General features: G+C 43.3%; 1 protein-coding gene across 2 annotated transcripts in view; it reads left to right on the top strand.

Moving 5' to 3' along the window:
* The window catches only part of Arhgap24 (Rho GTPase activating protein 24), a 383,238-nt gene that overhangs the window by 153,718 nt on the left and 207,650 nt on the right, over positions 1-21,870 (top strand). For both annotated transcript variants that reach the window (NM_001393820.1, XM_039091823.2), the window contains exon 3: positions 13,526-13,613. In NM_001393820.1, the coding sequence (NP_001380749.1) occupies positions 13,526-13,613 (88 nt within the window). The remainder of the gene's footprint in view (positions 1-13,525; positions 13,614-21,870) is intronic.

Below are 21,870 nucleotides of genomic sequence, written 5' to 3'. Positions count from 1 at the left end.
TGGTGGGGAAAGTAACATCAACTCAATGTCACTCTTTCCAGATGGACTGTCGGATAGAACAGGATGCTCTGCCATTAATGAGCACAAGGTTGTGTTCTGAGGACGCTAAGGGTTGGGGGGGATGAGGAGTTGGAGAGAGTTTCCTATTCACTTCTTAATCTTCAGTTATTTCAAAATACTTTAAAGTTTGTAATTACTGTGTGACATTATGATAGGAAGGGGGAGGGAGATAAAGGGGGAGGAGAGGGGTCTGAGGGGGGGCAGGGTGCCCAACACATAAAATATATTTATATACTTGTATGAAAATGTAAAAGGTAACAGAGAGGAAGCTAAGATAGTATGAATAGCTGTCCATCTTCAGAGATGTCAGGAGCAAGAGTACACTCCCTGGCAGTGTTAGGGGTTGGGTACAGGAATCTCTGAGAGCCAGATATCAGCTGGGTTACAGGAAGGCAAGAGAGGGTCTGAGCTTGAGTTTCCTCAAGAATCACAGAGTTCTCCCTTCTGGCGTGCCTCAGAGTCTAGAGGACCCAGCGACTTCAAAGTCCACTCTGGCTCTCAGGTTATGGGCTATGCAGATAGGAATCAGCTGACAGAAATACCTCTCAACATTCCTCTAGCTGGTGGGTCTCAGGCCTGCCAGACGGTATCCACTGACTCACTTAAAGACAGTTCTCCAGGAGTTGTTTCATTACTGAGTAAAAATTGCTGAAGACAGAGAGAAAGCTTCTAGTCAACGAACACCCCTTACACAAAACCTTATCTTTCATGCTAGAGCTGCCTTTTCACTATAAAGAACTTTCTACAGAGCCCATTGCTAAATCAGTATTTTCTGTGACAGACAATCACCAAGGCAATTTAATAATAGAGCGAGAATAGATTTTTTACTAGATATGAACACATTTTAATGAAATTCGTGTCCCTCACAACAGTGTATTTCTGAAATGTATTGTCTAAATAAACAAATGGTGTTTTAACTTCTTTCTCTCTGATATCATCTCTATGCTCCGCTATAATATTCTTTCAGTACTGCATCTGAATAACCAGAGTTCCTAAGCAGAGATGGTGTGTGTGTATGTGTCTGTGTATGTGTCTGTGTCTGTGTGTGTGTGTCTGTGTGTGTGTGTGTCTATGTGTGTGTGTGTCTGTGTGTGTGTGTCTATGTGTGTGTGTGTGTGTCTGTGTCTGTGTGTGTGTCTCTCTGTGTGTGTATGTGTCTGTGTCTGTGTATGTCTGTGTCTGTGTATGTGTCTGTGTGTGTGTCTGTGTGTGTGTCTGTGTGTGTCTGTATGTGTGTGTCTGTGTCTGTGTGTGTCTGTGTATGTGTCTGTGTGTCTGTGTGTGTGTCTCTGTGTGTATGTCTGTGTGTATGCCTGTGTCTGTGTCTGTGTGTCTGTGTGTGTCTGTGTGTGTGTCTCTCTGTGTGTGTCTGTGTGTGTGTATGTCTGTGTCTGTGTGTGTGTCTGTGTGTGTGTATGTCTGTGTCTGTGTGTGTGTCTGTGTGTGTGTATGTCTGTGTCTGTGTGTGTGTCTGTGTGTGTGTCTGTGTCTGTGTGTGTCTGTGTGTGTGTATGTCTGTGTGTGTGTGTGTGTGTGTGTGTGTGTGTGTGTGTGTGTGTTCAGTGTTCTGACTTGCTGAGAGGCCAGGAACTATTACAGATTTTATTCCTCATTTTCACTATGTTTGGCAAAACTTTTGAATAAGATTCTTCATTAATACTTCTGTAGTTATGACGATGATGAAGTTCAACAATAGAGTAAATTCCGATTTTAGATGTTCAGAGAGTGCTGGATAAGCATGTAGGCAATAGCGAAGAGCGGTCCCCCTACAGGGCTTCTAGGTTTGATTAAAAGCAGAATTCATTGAAAAAAAAAATTACTTCTGTGCCTAACACAACTGTGTAAGGTAGAAGCTCTTCCCTTGAAAAGAGAAAGATGTCTTGAATTTAGTTTATTGGAACAAAAGAAGGAAGGAAGGAAGGAAAGGGAAGGGGAGGGAAAGGAAGGGAAGGGGAAGAAGAGAGGGACGGAGGAAGAAAGGAAGGAAAGTAGAAAGAAAGGAAGGAAAGGAGGAGGAAAGGAGAGAGGAAGGAAAGATGGAAATCAATCAATCAATCAATCAATCAATCTAAGGTTTAAATAAAACTCCAAATCAGGTCACAGGGCACTGTGGCTCAGTGGTCTGGCAGCCTCTACCTAGAGGGAGCCCAGGGTGACTGCTGAGCTCAATCTGCTTCAGGCCACCAACGCCTATTACTTCTTTTTCTCTTGTAGAACAGACAGGACATAGCTGACAACTCTTTTCTGCTCCCCACCTCCCTGTGGCTGGTAGGTGTGTGACAGACCGGGGCTGCTGAGGAGACTGTCACATGCTTGCTGGCTTTCATTTACTGACTCACTAAGGAAACTTGCCTGCATGATGACCCTGGAAACAGGCAGACATCAAACAGCTCCGTGCTTAAGCCTCCCCTACTCTTCAGGGCACGCTACTGGGGAAGGGTGCGTGTCTCTGGCCGTCACTACCTCACGTGGACAGCAATGTTAGACTAGAAATACACATCGTAGTGATGTGTACTGGTTAGGGGATGTTAGATGCTGAAGCTGGGATCTGTGCCTGATGAATACCAACCGTGGGCAGAAGAAAATGGTGTGAGGACTGCTGTTTACAAATCCCTATGTAGCAAGCACCAGGCTAAATGTTTACATCCTTATTTTATTTAAACCTCAGGTATTTTTCTTTCTTTCCCTTCTTTCCTCCCTCCCTCCCTCCCTCCCTCCCTCCCTCCTTCCTTCCATTCATCCTTCCTTTCTGATGGCTTTATTAATGACAGGATAGAAGTGGAACCATTTTACTAACTTCGGTGAAGTCACATGTGCACTAAGTGGGGACGTAAAGCTGGCCCATCACATCCTCACTCCCAGCCCCTCACCCACTCCTCAGTCTCCGGAACGCACTCCAGTGAGCAGTGTGGATTCACTTCCTTTCCCACTTGCTTGCATTATTCTGGTTTCTAGTAAGGAGACTAGGAGCTAGGGGACCTCCTAGGAGAGGTCCTGCCTGCTAGTAGCTCTTCAGGACTTTTGAACACTTCTAACAAAAGAGAGCTCGGTTCACCTAAGAAAACCAATTTAAGTTCCACTATCTACAATCACTGGTCAAAATGAGCTTTGATGGGAGACCGAGAGAACACAATAATCTTTTCCATAGTGTCTTACACTTTGCGATTTCCAAATGCCTTATTCGGTTTAATCTCCAAACCATCCTGCGTTAGTTAAGTACACACTGTATTCTAATTATCCTCACCTTCGCAGATAAGGAAGCCCACTGAAAGATTAAACGACTTTCTTCATGCCCCGCAATAACCTTCAATTCCTGCTTCCTACTCTCCCGTACTCTCCTCACTGCCAACCGGACAGGAGTGAGACAGCTCTGTCCGTGGTGTCTTCACACAGCGCAGCATTCTAGGGCTCAAATGCTTTCAGCCGTAATGGTGGATTGTCATTGTTAAAGAATTCGAGCAGCATTCATTATGGTGTTATATGTGGCTGGACATTTCAAAGCGTTCATAAATTTATAATAATCTCCATTCATCTGTAAGTCTGTGGATAGAAAGCTTTCTAGAGGTTGAAGTGCGCACGTGCGTGCGCGCGCACGCACACACACACACACACACACACTTTTATATGTGCAAACACAGACTTACACCTGATATAAGGTAGTTATAGATTTATGACCTGAAAGCACCTTTTGCCAACCAATACAGGGGAACAAGATGGGGGATAGCAGCAAAAGCAGGTGATCCAGGGCTGATTGTAGAGTCACAGGACTCTGCTGACCTAGGATTGATCAGAGCTCAGCCTCCTGATCTCTCCTAAATACAAAGGTACCTGGGAAATGAAATCTGTCAGTACACATAGGCCTAAAATGAAATAGTTATGATTTAGAAATTGACCATTGCTATGATAATATGTCGCCAGTGAAAGCATGATTATTTCTGTGACACCAAAAGAGGTTGTCTAATAAAACGTAGCATGCCTTTGTGATGCTAAAATACAAACTAAACAATTCTTACCGACCTCATTTGAGTAGAGGGACCCTGAAGATAACAATGATGCACTAACCCTCTCGCTAGCATTGTAGCTAAGGCCCCTTAAGACAATTCTCTTTACAACGGAGTTAGGAGTCTTTGTGACCATTGCTTCAACTCACCATCTTATCAATGACTCTTTGTCAGTACACGTCAGGTAAATGGGAGAGTTGTTAAGATATGGAAGGAATACTCATAGCTGCCATTAGGTTTAATATGTATTTTTAAAATATTCTACAAATTAGTGAGCTTGGAAAAACATTATATATCAAATCAATATACATTCACATATACTAACAGTAAGCAGCCCAAACCCACATTTCAAACATTTCTACAAAGTATCAAAATATACAAAGCATATATGTATATATAATATAGACAAATTTGTAAATATGCATGTATGTGTACAAAATACACTAATTTTAACTGTTAGAGGACATTATGAATCCTAACTTAATAGAGGAGTATATCATGTTTATATATTGGAAGCCAGTCTAACAAAGATTCTATTGACATTATGTAAAATTTAGTAGATGTTTTTGAAGCAGAGGCTAGCCATGTAGCTCAGGCTGGCCCTGAATTTATGGTCCTCCTGCTTCGTCCTCCTGATTGCTGGGGTGACAGAAGGTGTGCCCCCACACACAGCCGCAAGTAAGACAGGGCCTATAAATATCTCAAGAGGGTACTTTGGTAATTATCAATAAGAGTTTTCTGACTGTCAGGACACGCAGAGGGTTAAGTAGATGGGCTATTTGTAATGGTGAACATAACCAGGAAAGCTGTATGATCAAATATGCAGGTACAATAATCAACGTAGTACAGCAGGACTTTCTACAGAACGGATGGCTCTTTAAAAAGTTCTGATGTGACAGGAGTCGGATCGACGAGTTCGTTGTTAGAGGAGGTGGGGGAACCAAACATGCGTGCGTCCTTTTGTTTTAGGAAGGGATACTATACAATAGACAGAAAGGCTCAGGAATATCAAAGAAAGAGAGGTTCAGAAATAGACAGAGAGGGGTTCAGGAAGAGAGGGGCATTCAGGAAGAGAGAGAGAGAGAGAGAGAGAGAGAGAGAGAGAGAGAGAGAGAGAGAGAGAGAGAGAGAATATGAATAGAATAACAAGCCTAGAGCCAGAACCTCACTGGCTGGGGAGTGATGACTAGAAGACCTACCAGAGAAAATACGTTGAAAGGAACCAACTTCTCAAAAATAATTTGGATTTATTTATTGTTTCTCCTTTCTAGCAATCGTCTAAGCTTCATATAAATGTACTGGACCTTATGCCTTCATAAAACAAAAGGACACACACATGCCTTGTTCTCTACATCCTTTAGCGACTAGCTCACTGATCTATTTCCTGTTACACAGAACTTTTTTAAACAAATTACTCACTTTATTTAATTTATATTGGCATTCTGCCTCCATCCGGGTCTATGTGAGGGAGTTGTAGCTCCTGGAACTGGAATTACTAGACAGTTTGAGCTGCCATGTGGGTACTGGGACTTGAACCTGGACCCTTTGGGTGAGCAGCCAGTGCTCCTAACCTCCAGGCCGTCTCTCTAGCCCATGTCAGAACTTTTCAGGTCATCTGGAGAGACTGTCTCTACTCGTTTCCCCAGATGTTGCTGCAGCCCCTGGAATTAGATTACTTCTCTGCCTCTGCAGTGAGACGATGCTTGCAAAGTTGACCTCTGGCTTCCTTCTGGACAAATCCCTTTGCTAGCTCTCTGATGATCCGGTCCCTTAACCTGAGACAGTATTAAACTGGGTGGCTGTTCTATAGCACTTTCCTGCCTTGGGTTTCATGGTTCTGTGGCTTCCCTCCGTCTTCCCTCGCCCCTCCCACTGGACTTCTTTAGGGTTCCATCTCTGCTGTAGACACTCTAGCTGGAAGCTTCCTCTGGCCATCTTGTTTGTAGCTGCCCTTTATCTCCCCCACATCTCCTTAGGTTACCTCAATTATGCTTTAAATATAACTCACGCTTCGATGAGCTCCCAAACTAAGTTTCCAGCCCTCCTCTCTGTTGGGAGGTTTGACACTCATACGTCCAACTCTATTTATTATTTCCCTGCATGTAGAGAAACGCATTTTGAGTGTGTCCTTAGTCAACTTCCTCCTTCCCCCCTCCCCAATTTTCTTCCTTATCACCAGAGTTCTGTGCCTCACACAGTCCTGCGCTTCAGCCGTCCCTCCTCTCTCTCCAAGCCTCAGAGCTAACACTGCCATCACCCCTCTCCGCTCTAAACATGCTGCAGCTAATTCCTCTTTTCCTCAGCTTAGGGGCTACTGATCTTTTGTATACCAGACTCAGAGCAGCTCCTGTTTCTACCCCTGTCATCCCTCTTACAGACGTTGTCTGTTTTCAATTCAATGCAGTTTTCTCTGAAAAATACGAATCTCGTCATCCAGTGCTCAGAAACCTTCTAAAGCTTCTCACTTCACTCAGGAGAAAATCCAGGTGAAGTGGACCCCATCACCAGCCCCCTGACCCCTAACATTGCCATTCTCTTATGTCTCATTGGGTCTATGCACAGAGGTCTCGGCACAGCTGTCAGCTGATAGAGGACTTTCCTGGCCAATGGTTCTAAAGCAAGCACCTGGACACTTTCAAACTTGACACCTCATCTTAATTGGTTACACTGATTAATAATTAATGATTCATTTGTGCTCTTTTAAATCATTCCCATATAGAGGTGTATGTTTTTCTAATCAGAATGTTAGCGGCATGAATGACTTTAAGGCTACATCTTCAGCCCTTAAAGCATTGTCTGACTTCAAGAAGGGATGGATGGAAACTCTGGCTCTGTTGGGGTACAACACTCAGATAGGAAAGGAAAGGATGCTTAAACATCAGCCAAGGGGCTGGGAATGTGGCTCAGTGGGCTTGCCTGGCATGTGCAAGGCCCTGGGTCTCATATACGGCGCTGCAAACAGAAGCAGCAGCTATCGGAACAGTGACAAGAAAGGCTTTCTTCTCAGTGTGCCTGAGGAGTGGGGACATTGGAATATCAGTATGAATGCCAGCTAAATGAAAGTGGATTTTAATAAGCCTCTGGTTACATGCTTGGGGCCTGGGGGAAATGAGTATCGGGAAGTTAAGCGTCTTGTCTTTATTACTTTAAGTAAAGAGAAGTCTGCATCTACACTCAATTACATCTTGTGCAAATACTCAGGTATCATATTTCTGCATTTGTCTAAGCTGCTATATCTAATAGGTTCTCAACTCCTAAGTCCAGGGGTCTGCCTATCTAGAGTAACAAAGCCTTATGCAGTATCTGTCTGTCTGTCTGTCTAAACTATACATAGTCACATACACATTCTCATATATACACACATACATATATAGATAGAGGATCCAGAGATCTACTTTACAACCTGGCTACATTAGAGAAAGAAAACAATGGCATTTGAATAGCTTGGGGCACACACGAAGAACTCACATATCAAACCCAATAATAGTTCTTGAGAAATCCACGAGTTCAATACGATCTCTAAGATATAAAATGCTCGACTATGGAACCTCAACCTTCAGTCTCTGGTCCTCCCTTGAAGACATTGTGATACGTGAGAAGAGTAGGGGTGACTGTGGTTCTTTTACTTGTTTGTTCTGCCAAGGGCAGGGTTAAGTAAAAGGAAGTCTGCATCTATACCCAATTCCATTCTGCACTAATACTCAGATATCGTATTTTGCGTGTGATAAGCTGGTTTATCTTCTAGGTTCTCTGTTCCCAAGCACTAGGCTCTGCTCGTCTAGAGTAACAAAGCCCTCACACTATATCCTTAACTCCTTGGATATAACAGTTTCAATTTTTATATTTCGATATTTTGTATTTTTAAAAAGTAATATTCTTGCTAACTAGGAATTCTTGGAGTAACAAAAAAAATCCCTAAAGAATAACAAGGCATCAGTAGAGCCAAAGAGTGTTACTATTTCTGTGGGCTTTCCCTCTCGTTTGGGGTCTTGCTGCTAAACAGATAAAATGTTAAAATAGTTTCAAGGTGACAGTTGTTTCTCAAGTTGGCATTGAATGATTTTCTTTGAAAGACACTGGATGTAAAAGGAACTTGTTCTGCAGCCCCCAGAGGATTCCTTCCTGCTGTGGCTTTGTTCTTTCCCACTTCCAGCTTCCAGTTTTAATATGAAAACCTGTGGGGTGGCACTGAATAAATCCAAAAATACTTTTACTTATTTGTCAAACAAACCTTTAAGAACAGCGCAGTCCGTGTCTGTGGTTATTTTGGTGCTAGATTTACCTGTGAGCAGTTTCTCTCAAGGTTAGGTCTAGGTCTTTTCCACTAACATTCTAACCGTGCAGAGGTTTTAATTAAAATAAGGCTTAAACGGGGGCTACTTTGCCATCAATTTTCCGGTCCATTGATGATGGCTTATTGGATTTTTTACTCTAGGGTCTTAGAGTTTTCCCTTAATAAATAGTCTACAACATGGACACATTCCCTTTTCGTTTTGTTTCAAACTGAGACTTAATTCCCAAAGCAACCACAGTCGCTTCCCCTCCCCACTCCACTTTCTTCCCACCCCTCTTCTTCCTCCCACTCCCTTCTCCTTCCTCCTCTAGCATATACCATATTTCAATTTTTGACTTTACAAATAAAATACTGAGATTCTGTCTACGAAAGTGATATTCGTGCCATTCCCAATCCTGCCCCTCCCCAAGCCCTTCCCCCATCCACCTCCACTTCCTCTCAAATTTACCACTGCTCCTTTGATTATTATTATTACATGTAACACACACACACACACACACACACACACGCACACGCACACACAGGTGGAGGAAGAGAGGGGGAGAAGGAAGGGGAGGAGCAGGGAAGGGGAGGGAGAGGGGGAGGGAGAGAAACTACTAAGCCACCATTTGGCTCCTCCTGCCTTCTGTTGACCTGTCTTCTCCCAAGAGAAATAACAAATGCTGTAAAATGACTGTGCGAGTGCAAGACAGTGCCTGGTTATAGACTAAAAGGGGCAGAGGTGGACCTCACTCTTCTCCAAATGAGGACTGGTAAACATGAGTACTTTCTGCCCGCGCTTCTGCCAGGGCCTGAAATGATGCTGGTTGGACAGTTCCATCCTGCTGATCTGAGAGCTCTGGGTGAAGAGGCATTTCCCAGGCTGCCATCTCTCCGAATGCCTCCTCCACTGTGAGGTTTTTCTTTTCTCCAAAACAAGGGGGTAATGAAAAGTCAGGTATTCTTTGCCAACTGGTAAACGGGGTTTCTTTGAAACCTCAGACGGAGGTTTGTGAATAACTCCTAGGGGTCGTTGGAAGAATATTTCTCAGTCTTTCCCTGAAGCTGTGACTTCTCTTACGTGCTGCACCTGATAACTACCTACGGCTTAAACAAAACCATGCACTCTCTCCCGAGCTTGGAAGCAAGGGATAGCAGGGCTGAGCTCAGAAAGATTCTAGGAGGGTTGGTAGTCCCTTGTTTTGAGCCTTTGGGGATTCTCAGTGTCCCTGACTTGTGGCTGTTAGTCCTGTCTAGCTCAAATTTCATGAGGCCCCTGGCATTTGTGTATCAAATCTCCATGTTCCTGCCCTTCTCTTCTAAAGATCTTTGTGATTAGGATCTGGGCTCACTCAGACAATCTAGGATAATCTCTTATCAGACTACATGATTTGACTCCATCTACAGAGACTCTCTTCTGATGGATTAACCCTTCTGGGATCCAGGGATCGGGGCAGATGTCCTTGGAAGGTCATCATTCAAGTCCTCTTACACAAGAGCAAATCAGACATCATGTTTTCTACATAGTCTTCTTTAAAAATTGTATTTATTTTTATTTATTCACTTCACATTCTGCTAACTGCCCCCTCCCAGCCAACCCCTCTCACAATTTCTCCCCTCCCCTTCTCCTTCAAGCATGTGGGGGACCCCTGAGTACCCCCCAATCCTGGCACTTCAAGTCTCTGAAAGGTTAGGATCTGCAGAGTTTTTTTTTTAAATTTAATGAAATAATAGTTCAAGAAAGCATGAACCTTTACTATAAATAGTAAGACTGAGTGGGTTCAGAGTCTCCAGTACCCAGACACCCACCTGAGATGGTCAGTGGCTCCCTGCTCCCTGCTCCCGACCAGATTCCTGGCCTGGAACACTGTCCCATACACAGACAGGTCCTTTTTTCCCCAGAGTAAAATTCCAAAGGAAAAATCCCTATGTCTATTTTCAATAACATCTAACCTTACCCTAATCTCTTGTGGCTTTGGCTCCCTTGGTTTGATATTAACTAGAGATGAGGTTTCGTTTTAATAGCCAGTGGAGCTGAAATCAAAGTGCCAGCGTCCTTCTCGATTCTGTTTTGCCAACTCCGAGCTGCCAAACTATGCAAGATGGTGTTTACCAGCTTGCATGAACCAAGTTGCATTTTGAAGTTGCGATGGCACTGTACAAAAAGGCTATACCCACTGGAGATAAGCATAAATATAATTGCAATGTGAATATGCTAGTTATTAGCATGTGATTATTGCTACATATTCCAAACCACCCACTTCCTGCATCCAAGGATGCATTTCTCTTAGGCCACTGCAGTTTGTGCTGTAGCAGGTTGAACATCATGCTATGCTCTAGAACCCTAACATAGAAAATATAGACCCTTGTACTCTGAATGGTTTGCAATTCAAGATCCCAGCAACAAATCAATGACGTCACTCACAAATGAAGTCTATGAGACTAATAATGCACCAGGAAGTATTATGAGGGTCAATGAAACCGACAGGGCTGAAATCAGAAAGGAATATTACCCTGATTAATCCTCTGGGATTAAAGACTGGAACTAACTCTTACCACTCAATATAAGCCCAGGCGGGAACTCAGTGATAACTGTAATTTTCTGTGCCAACCTAGACAGGGCTAGAGCTGAGTAGAAGACCGCTCGGACTAAGTATTACCTCACACTGGGAAAAGTAGATGAAATAACACGGAGGGTGGGATCCTGGGCTTTTGAGTCCAATGTATTCTTGAATATGGCCTTTAAACTATTTTTATAATTTATTTTTTATTTAATTATGTGGTCCTTTAGAGTCTACAGAGGCTCTTTGGGCAGGATCCCTTGGTGTTGGAGTTATAGGCAATTGTAAGATACTTCACAAAGGGTGCTAGGAAACAAACGTATATCTCCTGTAAGAACAATCCAGACCCTTAACTACCAAGCCATCTCTCCGTCTTAAAGGAAGACGGCTTTACATCTAAGGGTATACATCCACCTCTACTTCCTCTCAACTTCACGACTGCTCCTTTATTACTGTTACATGTAACACACACACACACACACACACACACACACACACACACACGGAGGGAGGGAAGGAAGGAGGGTGGGAGTGGGGGCTTAAGGGGGGAAGGGGTGAGGAAGGGGGAGGGGGAGTACTCAACAGTATGCTTCCTTGGTTTTAATCATGTGTTAGCACCATGCACAGGCACTAATGGTAAATTAAGAATCAATGAATGCAAATGTATGTTATGCCTATGAAATGACCTGAGAGATAATAATTAGTGTGGTGGGGAGAGGGCATGATAGGATTTATATAAAAGCATTTACCTAGATCATAGGAAAACCATAGAAACGTAGCTTAGAGAAATGGGTAGGACAGGGTCATTAAGGTCTTCATTCTGGAACAAATCAAAGCTATTTTGTGTAGGGAAGGAGGGGCTGAACATGTGTTACTAAAGGATGCCCAGGTGGCATTGATACTAGATGGGGAGACACTGAAAGCATGGTACAGACCTCAGTGAAGGGGTGGGACTTATTGGCTTGCAGTAGGCAAGGCGGACCAGCAGCGAAGTGGGGCAGAATATAGACAATCACTTCCATAAGTGTAGTGTACAACGTAAAGAAGGATGCCGCATGACATTTAGATCGGGAACTCACGCCGAGGACCAAATTAAATTGCATTTTCATTTTAACTTAATTTAATTGCATTTAAAATACCTTTTGAAATACACGATTAGCAACATCAAAGAAGCTGTCAGATCTGTAGTCTGAGGGAGAACTGTTATTCTAGATAAACTGATGTTAAACGGCTCATAGTTGGTTACTGAAGTCCTAGGTGTGGAGGGATGTGAGCTGCTGGATAAAGAATTGTCAGAAGAGAGGGACTCATTAGACAAATATCTGGAAAGTTCTAATGATGTAAGGGAAAGTAAAGTTAGCAAATCAGACTCTAATAACAGAGATGCGAGAGAGAACCCGGAAGAAAACCAAAACAGAAAAACAGGCGCTTCAAGAACCAGTGATTAAGAGCTCAATGCTGTGGTGCTTTTAATCCCAGTACTTGGGAAGCAGAGGCAGGCGGATCTCTAAGTTCAAGGCCAGCTTGATCTACATAGTGAACTCTAGGACAGCCAGAGCTGTATGGTGAGACCCTCACCAAAAAGAAAACAAAACAACAAAGAAAAAGAAGAAAAAGAAAAGAAACAGTTGCCAAAAGACTGAAGTTTCATTGAGGACTGAATAGTGTCTAGAATGTAGCAATGGGTCACATTCCCTGACCCACAGGTGTAAAGACGGGCAGACAAAGGTATATATGAACAAATGGCAATGTTTCTAGATAATGAGGAAATGGGATGTAATGTGGGAAGAGTTATTAAGGACAGATTTTTAAAATGGAATAGACATTTACGTGTGTCTAAAGTACTGGGAATGATCCACTGAATAGAGAAAGATCTAACAGAAGGGATGGTCAAAGCTTCTCAGTCTGTCTTTGTGCTACCGTAACAGAATGCCTGAGACTAGGGAATGTAAGATCAACAGAAATCTGTTGGCCCACAGTTCTGGGTGCTGTAAAGGTTACCTTCAGGGAGCCAGCGTCTCCTCAGTGCATCTCCCCATGGTGGGAAGCAAAGAAAAGAAGAGCTAAGATTCCAGCCTCACTCACTCTCATAACAGCCATCAACACATTAGCTTCTGAAGAATTCTCATGACTTCCATGCCTCCAGGTGAAACTCCCCAAAACGCTGCATTAGTACTAAATTTCCAATCTTGGGCTCACATAACCAACTGTGGCACAAGAGGAAGACAATTTGAAGTTTTACTAAGTTTCTTTAAGGCTGTCACTTTAATTTTTTACAACCATGAAATGGGAGAAAATAATACCGACGGCTTTAGATTCGTCTAACCGTTGGATATTACAGTGTTGGTAGAACGCTCAGTAAATTTGATGGCACACAATCCACATCGTAAACTGATATATAAAGTGATCCCAGAGTTAATGTTGTCTAATGCACATGAGCTACTCAAAAATAGGTACTAAAGGTAAACGGATATAACTCTGGCTTATGGAATTTGATTACCATAAACATGAGGGCGTTTGGTGCACATGACCGCTTATCGGGTTGTACACACCCAGCACCTTAGATGCTCAGTGCTGCCGCTCTGTGCTGCTTGCTGCTATGTTGACGTTTGGGGCATTTGTGTTTGCAGGGGACTATTTTCCTGCCTGGAAATAAAGTCATTGAGCATCCGTGCAATGAAGAAAGTCCAGGAAAGTTCCTTTTCGAAGTGGTTCCAGGTAAGATACATTTTCTGTTTCGATTAAATTATCGCTGTCCTGTGTCCACGAAAGGGAAGCCATGTCAGAGTGGTTTGATCATCAGTTCTGTTGAAAGTATGATTTTGAGAGGGCAAGCATTAGCTTTTGGCTATCATTTACACTGACAATGATGACGTATTTGTGTGCACACACGCGCACACACACACACACACACACACACACACACACACACACACACTCATGGCTTCAGAGAGATTCAGTTGCCCATGAGACTCTTGATTTGATCAGAATTGATGGAACTGTATTATAGCGTGCTTGCAAAGGGAGTCTTATTTTACAGGGACCCTGTGATGGAAACTTGACACAATGTTACTGGTTGAATGTGTTGCCAGAGGATTATCTGATAAATTCCCTTGCAAAACTTTCTTTTTGAATAAACCTTTTCTATTAAAAACCCCTTCAATGGCCCGGCAAGCATTGTTACAGCTGTGTCTTCACAGTGCTCCCCAACAGCGGCTTACACGTGTTTGGCCTGTGGAACTGAAGCTGTGTCTACCAGGGTATCCGTGCTCAGTATCTGCAACATCTCTTCGTGGTCCTTAGTTATCAGCTCCCGTCCACGTTAGTGTATTTGAGCCACATTTAATTCTTAGAATAGCCCCGGGATTGCTCTTCCAAGGCCGCGGTCTACGTCACTGATCACTTCTTCAGCATCTCCTTATACTTGATAAAAAGGGTTGAGAATGCAGATGCAGTGTTTGTTGTTGTTGTTTTTATGGAGTTGGACAGTCCGGCTGATGTGATGTTGGTGCTGATTTCAATGCAGTGTAGGGTGGGTGTGTATTGATCTGTGTGTGTAATGTGTAATTTGTATCCATAATGCTGGCGTAAAAGCAGCCAATCAAACATGATTTCCCAGATTTATAAGGTCTGGGAATCTAAAGTGTGAGAGCATACCCCCCCCCCTCAGTGGAAACAGCTGCAGCCCTGAGTTCATCGGGCTCAAGATGGAATCCATGACTAAATGTTAATTAATGCAGCTCAAGTGCAGAAAGGTTAGTCAGATGCGTTCCCCAGGGAGAACACATTGCAAGAAACCTGACTCCTGCTTGCCCTATTAAAGTCCCTTTGTTCTTACTTCTCAGAGGAGTATCCCTTATGGAGCCTGATTCCAGATGTTGCAGAGGCTTTGAAGTATCCGTAGAGGAAATTTCTTTCCCTGTTTATTCTCTCACATCAGGGCCTGTTGGTTTTTAAACCACCATAGTACTAAGTGGATGGCTTTGGCTTTTTACTTCCAGGAATAAAGCTAGGAGTCTACCTACCCAGTCAGTCTACCGGCTATCCGTAGATCTCAGTTTATCAAGAAGCCTCTGATGTAGAAGCCTCTGATGTAGGATGGTGTGCTTGAGCCGGTGTTAGATGCTCTTTCCAATATGCTATGACCGGGGACACACTTTACAGACAGTGCACATGCTGTAGGGCTTGTGACTTAGGCCACATTGAAGGTTACGTGATGAGAAGTCTGAAGGTGTCTTTTGTAAAAGGCGTCAGGAAATTCAGTCTCACTGATGTTCTTAGTCCTTACAGTGAGCTCACAGCTCCATGGAGACAGGGTGCTGTCCAAATCCTCAAGGTGATACACAGAACCCTGTGAACGGAGAGTTATGATTCTGAATGGTTATACAGTGCGGAGAGAATTGTGCCAGTTGTGCTTTGAGAAGGAAGCGAGAAGTATCCAGGCAACAAAGAATCAAGAGTCTTTGTCACACACCTTAGTAAGTGGGCTTTATGTCTGCCACCTTGGGGCAGAGTGGCATTTCCAGTCAAGTACCTTTGTACCCAGTATAAGAATATGGAGATCTATTGCACATAGTTAACACAAGATTTTTGCAAAATTAGGCTTATTTACAAACAACAAGATACTTGGTGTGTCTTTTCAAATGGGAATGACAATATAGTATTTTCTCAGATTTTTCCAATTATGTAATATTTTAACATGGAAATTGAGGGGTTAAGATGGAATGTTTTGATTAATCAGAAATTGAAGAAAGGAGGGATTGTAGATGTATGGCACTTTGTATGGTATATATATTACCAAAAATGAATTTTCATATATAGGTATATATTCACATAAATATATGAATATATTCATGTATATATGTGTATATATATACATAATATATGAATGACAAGTCTGTATTCCACATCAGTTCTCTCTGTGATATTCTGAGTTGTTACTTTGAGAAGCCCACCCTACACACTACATAAAAATGAATACAGACCCAACACACCTATCTTTATGGACAAAATGTCAAAGTCCAACTACCCAAGATGTGTGATTGAATATGAGGCCCTTAAGTAGTCGTCCGATCCCATTGATCATGATGATTAACAGTGAAGCTCGTGAGAGCATCCAGCCAGCGCCTCCCTATTCATTCCAATACTATGAGCATACATGCACATTGTATGAGAGCAGTTTATCGTCACATGCCACATATGTCTTTATAATGTATTCCTACATAGGGAATTTTGGTTTTGTTTGTTCTTTCATTAGTTAGAAGTATCTAAAACTAAAAAAAAGTGAGAAGTCAACAATTTTTAACAGAATTTGGAAACGGGCACCTTTGTATATTACTAATTTATATTCATTTGCATATCATATCTCTACACAGATTTCAAACTTGTCAAAACCTAGCTGGGAAAACAATCTACCATGAATTAGTATGAATTTTTAATAGATTTATTATCCATGAAATGAATTATCTTTTTGAACACTGCCACGAGTTACAACATCTCACTTTAATTTTTCCAATTTTCTCCACTTGCTTTTTCAAAAAAAGAAAAAAAAAGTCAGCCAATTTGGCAAATTTGAAGAATATATGGTCAGATGTGCCAAACTTTAGGCGGGAGTGAACATTCATGTCCAAGTACTAAGCTTTTGGGAAACGTGATTGAGAAAGGATGTTGGCAGGTTTTTACTGTACAGTCTTTGAGGAAAGAGAATAGAGCTGGTCTCTGCTTCTTAAAATGTGTTTGGTCTGAGTTTCCCTTGTTTTGTTAACAAAATGAACAGAATGGTGAGTAGGGTAATAATGCACTGATTCTCTCAGGAGAGTAGAGAGAAAAGAGACTTGGCTAATGATAGCCAAAGAGGAAAAGAAGTCTCTGCTCTCGGTCTAGGCAGGAAGGCCGCCTCCGGGCGCTTGCAGCAGCCTCATACAGCTGTGCGGGCTGTGTTGTTGGTAGACTGCGCCTCTAATGCAACAATGTTGCACTGTTGCTGTTCTGTGATGCTGGTAGACTACCCCTCTAATGCAACAATGTTGCAGTGTTGCTGCTTTGTGAGGTCTCGGTCCTGGTTCTGTGACTCTAGTGGTTAAAGTGGAAGGGAATCCCAGTATGCTTTTTTTTTTTTACTCCTCTGCCTTGGTCTCTGGATGCAGGATCCTGGTACACGGGTGCTGTTGCTGGAATACAACACTTCACATAGCCTGGCTTTTGTGCTCCTCTCCAAATTCTGATACCACCATGGGGGTGGATTCCATGTCTCTGGGAGTGGCAATGCAGTCACATGATAGGCTACCCCCATTGTGGACATGGTCCCTTTGGATGGACTACAAGAGGACTTATTGTCCAGTTGCTTTCCTTGTGAGTATTTAGCAACCAGCACATTCATGTTCCAAGTCTGCAAAGGGAGGGGAACGCAGGCTGTTGTCCTCTTGTCCAGGCCTTGCCTTTCTTGGTGGGTCACCAGCTGCAAAACCAGCAAAGCCAGTGCCAGCTTCAGATTTCATCCGGAGGCCTCAAGTTGGGAGGAGTAGGAAGATTTAACAATTTATAAGCTGTGCCCTTGTGCCTTCCTAACTTCCTAAGAAATTATTATATTTCTTTTCTGTGATGAGTGCTTTGTCTGCATGTATGTGCGTGTCACATGTGTATGCCTGGTGCTCTTGGGGGCTAGACAATACTAGATCTCCTGGAACTAGATTAAGAATGGCTGTAAGCTGCCATGTGAGTGCTGGGAACCAAAGCTGGGTCCTTTGCAAGAGTAGCGAGTGTTGCTTAGCACTGAGCCACCGCCCCATCCCAGCCTTCCCGACTTTCTATACATAGCGGCCAGTTTTGCCTATCCCTCAACAGTTTGTGCTTATCACTAAGCCACTCAGCAGGAAGCATGCCCAGTGTCTTAGTCTTGCCTTGTCACAACTGCTGCAGGGCTCCAACTCTAACTCGCTTTCTGTCAGTGAGCTTGGAAGGTGTGTGGCTCCGTACAGTTTCCGTGGTCAGCCAGGGTCAGGTCTCTAACTTGATTCTGTTCATAAGCTCAGAAGGCAGGCGGCTCCATCCAGAACCACTGGTCTTTTCAACTTAGAATCTGGAGGTTTAGCAGCCCCGTTTTCTTCAAGCCTGAGGCCTTCAAGGCAACTCCAGGATAATGTGGAAGATAGATATTTTAATATATTTCAACCTATACACTTAAAGCAAGTTTCTGGGAAAGATCGTGATGGAGAGTAATCTTCAGATTCTGGCTGGGAGTGCTCTCTGGAGATGGCTGACCTGGGAGGGAATGGGGGTGCAGGCTGGGATAGACAGAGCTGCTGCCTGCCACTGGAACTGAGGTCTTCTCTCAGCCTGCGGAGCTCTGAAGGTGGAAGGCCCCTCCCGGTTGTTCAAACAGAGGATCTGGATTTTATTTCCTAAGATCAATGCTTCCTGGATTATAGAAAAAGATACATCCAGGCGAGGTAATTTCCTGACGAGCTAGAGAACATTCCAGACTCTTTTGCAGTAATCATTTTGTTTAATCCCTATAAGTCCTTGATGGATGCAGTATGATTACCTCTGTTACATACATGAAGAAATTGGTGCCCAGAAAGGTGACTCTCTCAAGGGCGACACGCTGACACGAACTCCATCAATCAGAGTTTATAAAGATGCCCAGACATTCTTCTGTCTGTCTGTGTGCGAGTTTGTCTGTCTATGCGTGTGAATGGTATGCTGCTCATTCTCAGGCACAGTTTCTAGAGACCAACATAAACGTGTATAAACGTGTATAAACATGTATAAAGGTAGCTAGGAGAGTTTAAAGTGAGCCAGCGTTTATATTATGAGCCAATTTATTAGAATCTGGACCATATTTTCCAGAAGCCATGTATGTGGAGTTACTTGCTTTGAGCTGAAATAGATAAACAGGAATCTTTCCTCGGCTCAGAAGGAAAGGTGAGGCGAGAGTAGGCATTTTAATCTACTTGAAACTATTTACACATTTAAATGCATCGTGAAAATGAACACTAAGTTTCCCAGTTACAAACCTAATGCAAGCATCCCTGAGGTCACAGCACAGTGTCAGGATGACGCGGAATTAAAACACACTTGCCAGGCGTGGTCTTACCTGTTAGGAATGTCACCATGTTAATGTCCTGTGAGACCCCCAAAGTCCAGGGCTCTTCCTTAGACAACACACTATGAGGGAACTGCTCTCAGACTCTTTCCACACACCCTGTAGACACTTGGTAAGACATTTGCCCGTTATCTAGCCATCAAGAAACATGTATGATATGAGACCATGCTGGGAGTCAGTCTCCCAACCAAGCACAGATCCATTACGGATCCCAAAGGCGATTGCCAGCCTCCCAGACTCGCACCTCCCCATCGAGAATCAGTTCCCAGAGGCTGTCTTACCTGGTCCTTGTCCAAAGAGAGAAAAGAAGATGTGGACACAGGAGAAAACGGGAGGAGGAATAAAGAAATTGTTCCAGAAACAGAAAGGCTAGTGTGATCCATCTGAAGTGAGGTTCAGTTAAAATCCTTCGGGAAGAGAACAACTTACCATTTATTTCACCTTTCATCGCAGCCATGCTAATTATTTCCAATACCCTCTCACAACTTATGATAACAATATATATTAGTCCTAACTACTTTCAAAGGAGCTAAGTGAAATGCTAGCAGGCATCGGTATTCAGAAAATAGAATGCACTACAGCCCCCTCGTTCTTTCTTTTCCTTTCTTTTTTAACTAAATATGTGTCTAATTATGCAGACTTTTGACTCCGTAAACATACCCTTCAATCATGCACATGGTTTAAATCCAGGCCCAAAGACTTTGTTAATCACTATAATCGCGGTCTTTCAATTGCTGTTTCTGTGTTTTGATGTTTACTTCCCTCCACTTCCTGTCCTGTCCTATAACATGCTCACCTAAACACGATCAGTTTTCCACTGTTTCTTGTGAAAGAAGCTAGTGTGAGAAGTGCTGTCAATCAGACCCGAGCTCCCTGGATTGATTGGTCTCCTCCTCCCACAATGTGAATCTCCTTGGCTCTATGTCACACATGTACAAGACAACGTTTTCTCAGTAGAACATTTCATAGGTCTGGAGTCTGTAAACATTTTTCTTCACCGGTTTGTATCTGCTCAGACAGTCAGTACAGCTGTGCTATGTTACAAGCCAACCGAGGAACAAATACTTCTGACAGATGTTCATGGGTGTCTCTGGGAAAGAAAATACTTGGCTAATTTTCTGGTTTAGGAAGGTAATTATGCAATATCGCCAGTGGAAGTTTACCAGTTATGTCTGTGTTTGTGACTCCTGGGTTGAACACGTGATATCATTTGGTATATTAACATCCTATCATTTCAAAAGGGAAGTCATAGGCTGGGAGGATGATGGCTTGGTGATTAAGAGGCTTGGCTGTTCCTCCAAGGACCAAGTTTGGTTCCCAGCACTCATTTTCTGTGACTTACAACCGCCAGTAACTCAAGCACCAGGGGAATGCAATGCCTCTGCCTTCTGTGGGTACCCTACATGTACCTGCACATGCTCATACACAGATACACACATATGCATAATTAAAGATAGAATAAAATTTAAAAAGCAAGTCAGCATTTGTCGTATATTTTACACGTAAATATGGGGATACTTTTGGTTTTATTTTTAATTGTGTGCCTTTATGTGTGTGTGCGTGCATGACTTCAGTGTCTGCAGAAAACAGAGAGGGCATTGGATCCTCTGGAACTGCAGTTACAAGCAAGCAGTTGTGAGCTGCCGGATAAATGCTGAGAACTGAACTTGGTTCGGCAAGAGCAGGGTATGTTCTTAACCTCGGAGCAATCTCCCCAGTGCTCCAGGGAAACTCTCAGTAAGTGGTTTAATGTAAGATGCGGTCATTGTCTTGATTTCAGTATGCTGCTGAGGCATCTGCTTGGACAATAGCAGCTGTGTTTTCAACTCGCCCCTCCCCTTTCAGCCTAGAACTATGTCAAAATCCACTCGGTTGCATTTGTCACCGACTGAACAGCGGCAGTGACCATCTGTCTGCTGAGTTCTGTAGGCAGCACAGCAGTCTTCCGGGAATGTGCAGACCGTCTAGAGAGCGGGAGTAGGAGTTTCTTACATTGTAAAAACTGAATGTTCGCAAGTGCTCAGAACATGAAGTCAATACATTGTTTCAATCTGCATACAGGCTGCCCTACATTCTTCTCTTTAGAACAAGTTTGCAGGATTTTGTTTTGCTTCCCAGTTCTCTTCCTACATAAAATACTTTGCAGTGTGACTTTGGAGGGGGCTACTGGCGTTGCACAAAGACTGCTTTAGATGCCTTCTCATGCTTGATATTCTCGCTTCAGTCATTTGAACGAGCAGGTGATTGTAGCTTTTATGAACCATGTGTGTATGTAGCCTCTCCAGAGACATATCTACAGGGAGTATGTTTCTACACTGTGGTCATGGTGCTCCAATTCCCATCATTGTGCGATCAAGGATCAGTCAATATTTTCTGGAAAGAACCAGAGAGTTAATACCACAGGTTTTTCAGACCATGGGGTCTCTGTCTCTACTGTTCTGTTCTGCTGTAGTGACACAAGCTAATGAGTGTGGCTGGCCAGGCCCCAGTATAGCTTTGTTCATCCACTCTTAAGTGTAGCCTCAGACAATGTAGATGCCAGGAACTGGTATCGCATCCCATGCTCAGAAAGCTCAGGCAGGAGGATTGCCTTAAGTTTGAGACCACTTCGTGATGCATGTGAAATCCAGACCTGTCTGGGCTACAGTGAGACCTTGTCTTGAAAACCAAAGTAGAAAGCCAAGAGGATACCTCAGTTGGTAAAGTGCTTTCTGGTGAGCTCTAAGACCCGAGTCTCCAGCATTTACATACACAGCAAAGCATGGCACTCTGCCAGGAACCCCAGTTCTGGGAAGACAGATCCCTGGGGCCCACTGGCTGGCCAGCCCAGATTACTTGGCAAGGTCATACCTGCAAGAAATGCTGTTTCAA

This window comes from Rattus norvegicus, chromosome 14, assembly GCF_036323735.1.
Source record: "Rattus norvegicus strain BN/NHsdMcwi chromosome 14, GRCr8, whole genome shotgun sequence".
NCBI lineage: Eukaryota > Metazoa > Chordata > Mammalia > Rodentia > Muridae > Rattus > Rattus norvegicus.
Note: the sequence above shows the minus strand (reverse complement) of the source record. Positions and strands in the feature narration are given on the sequence as shown.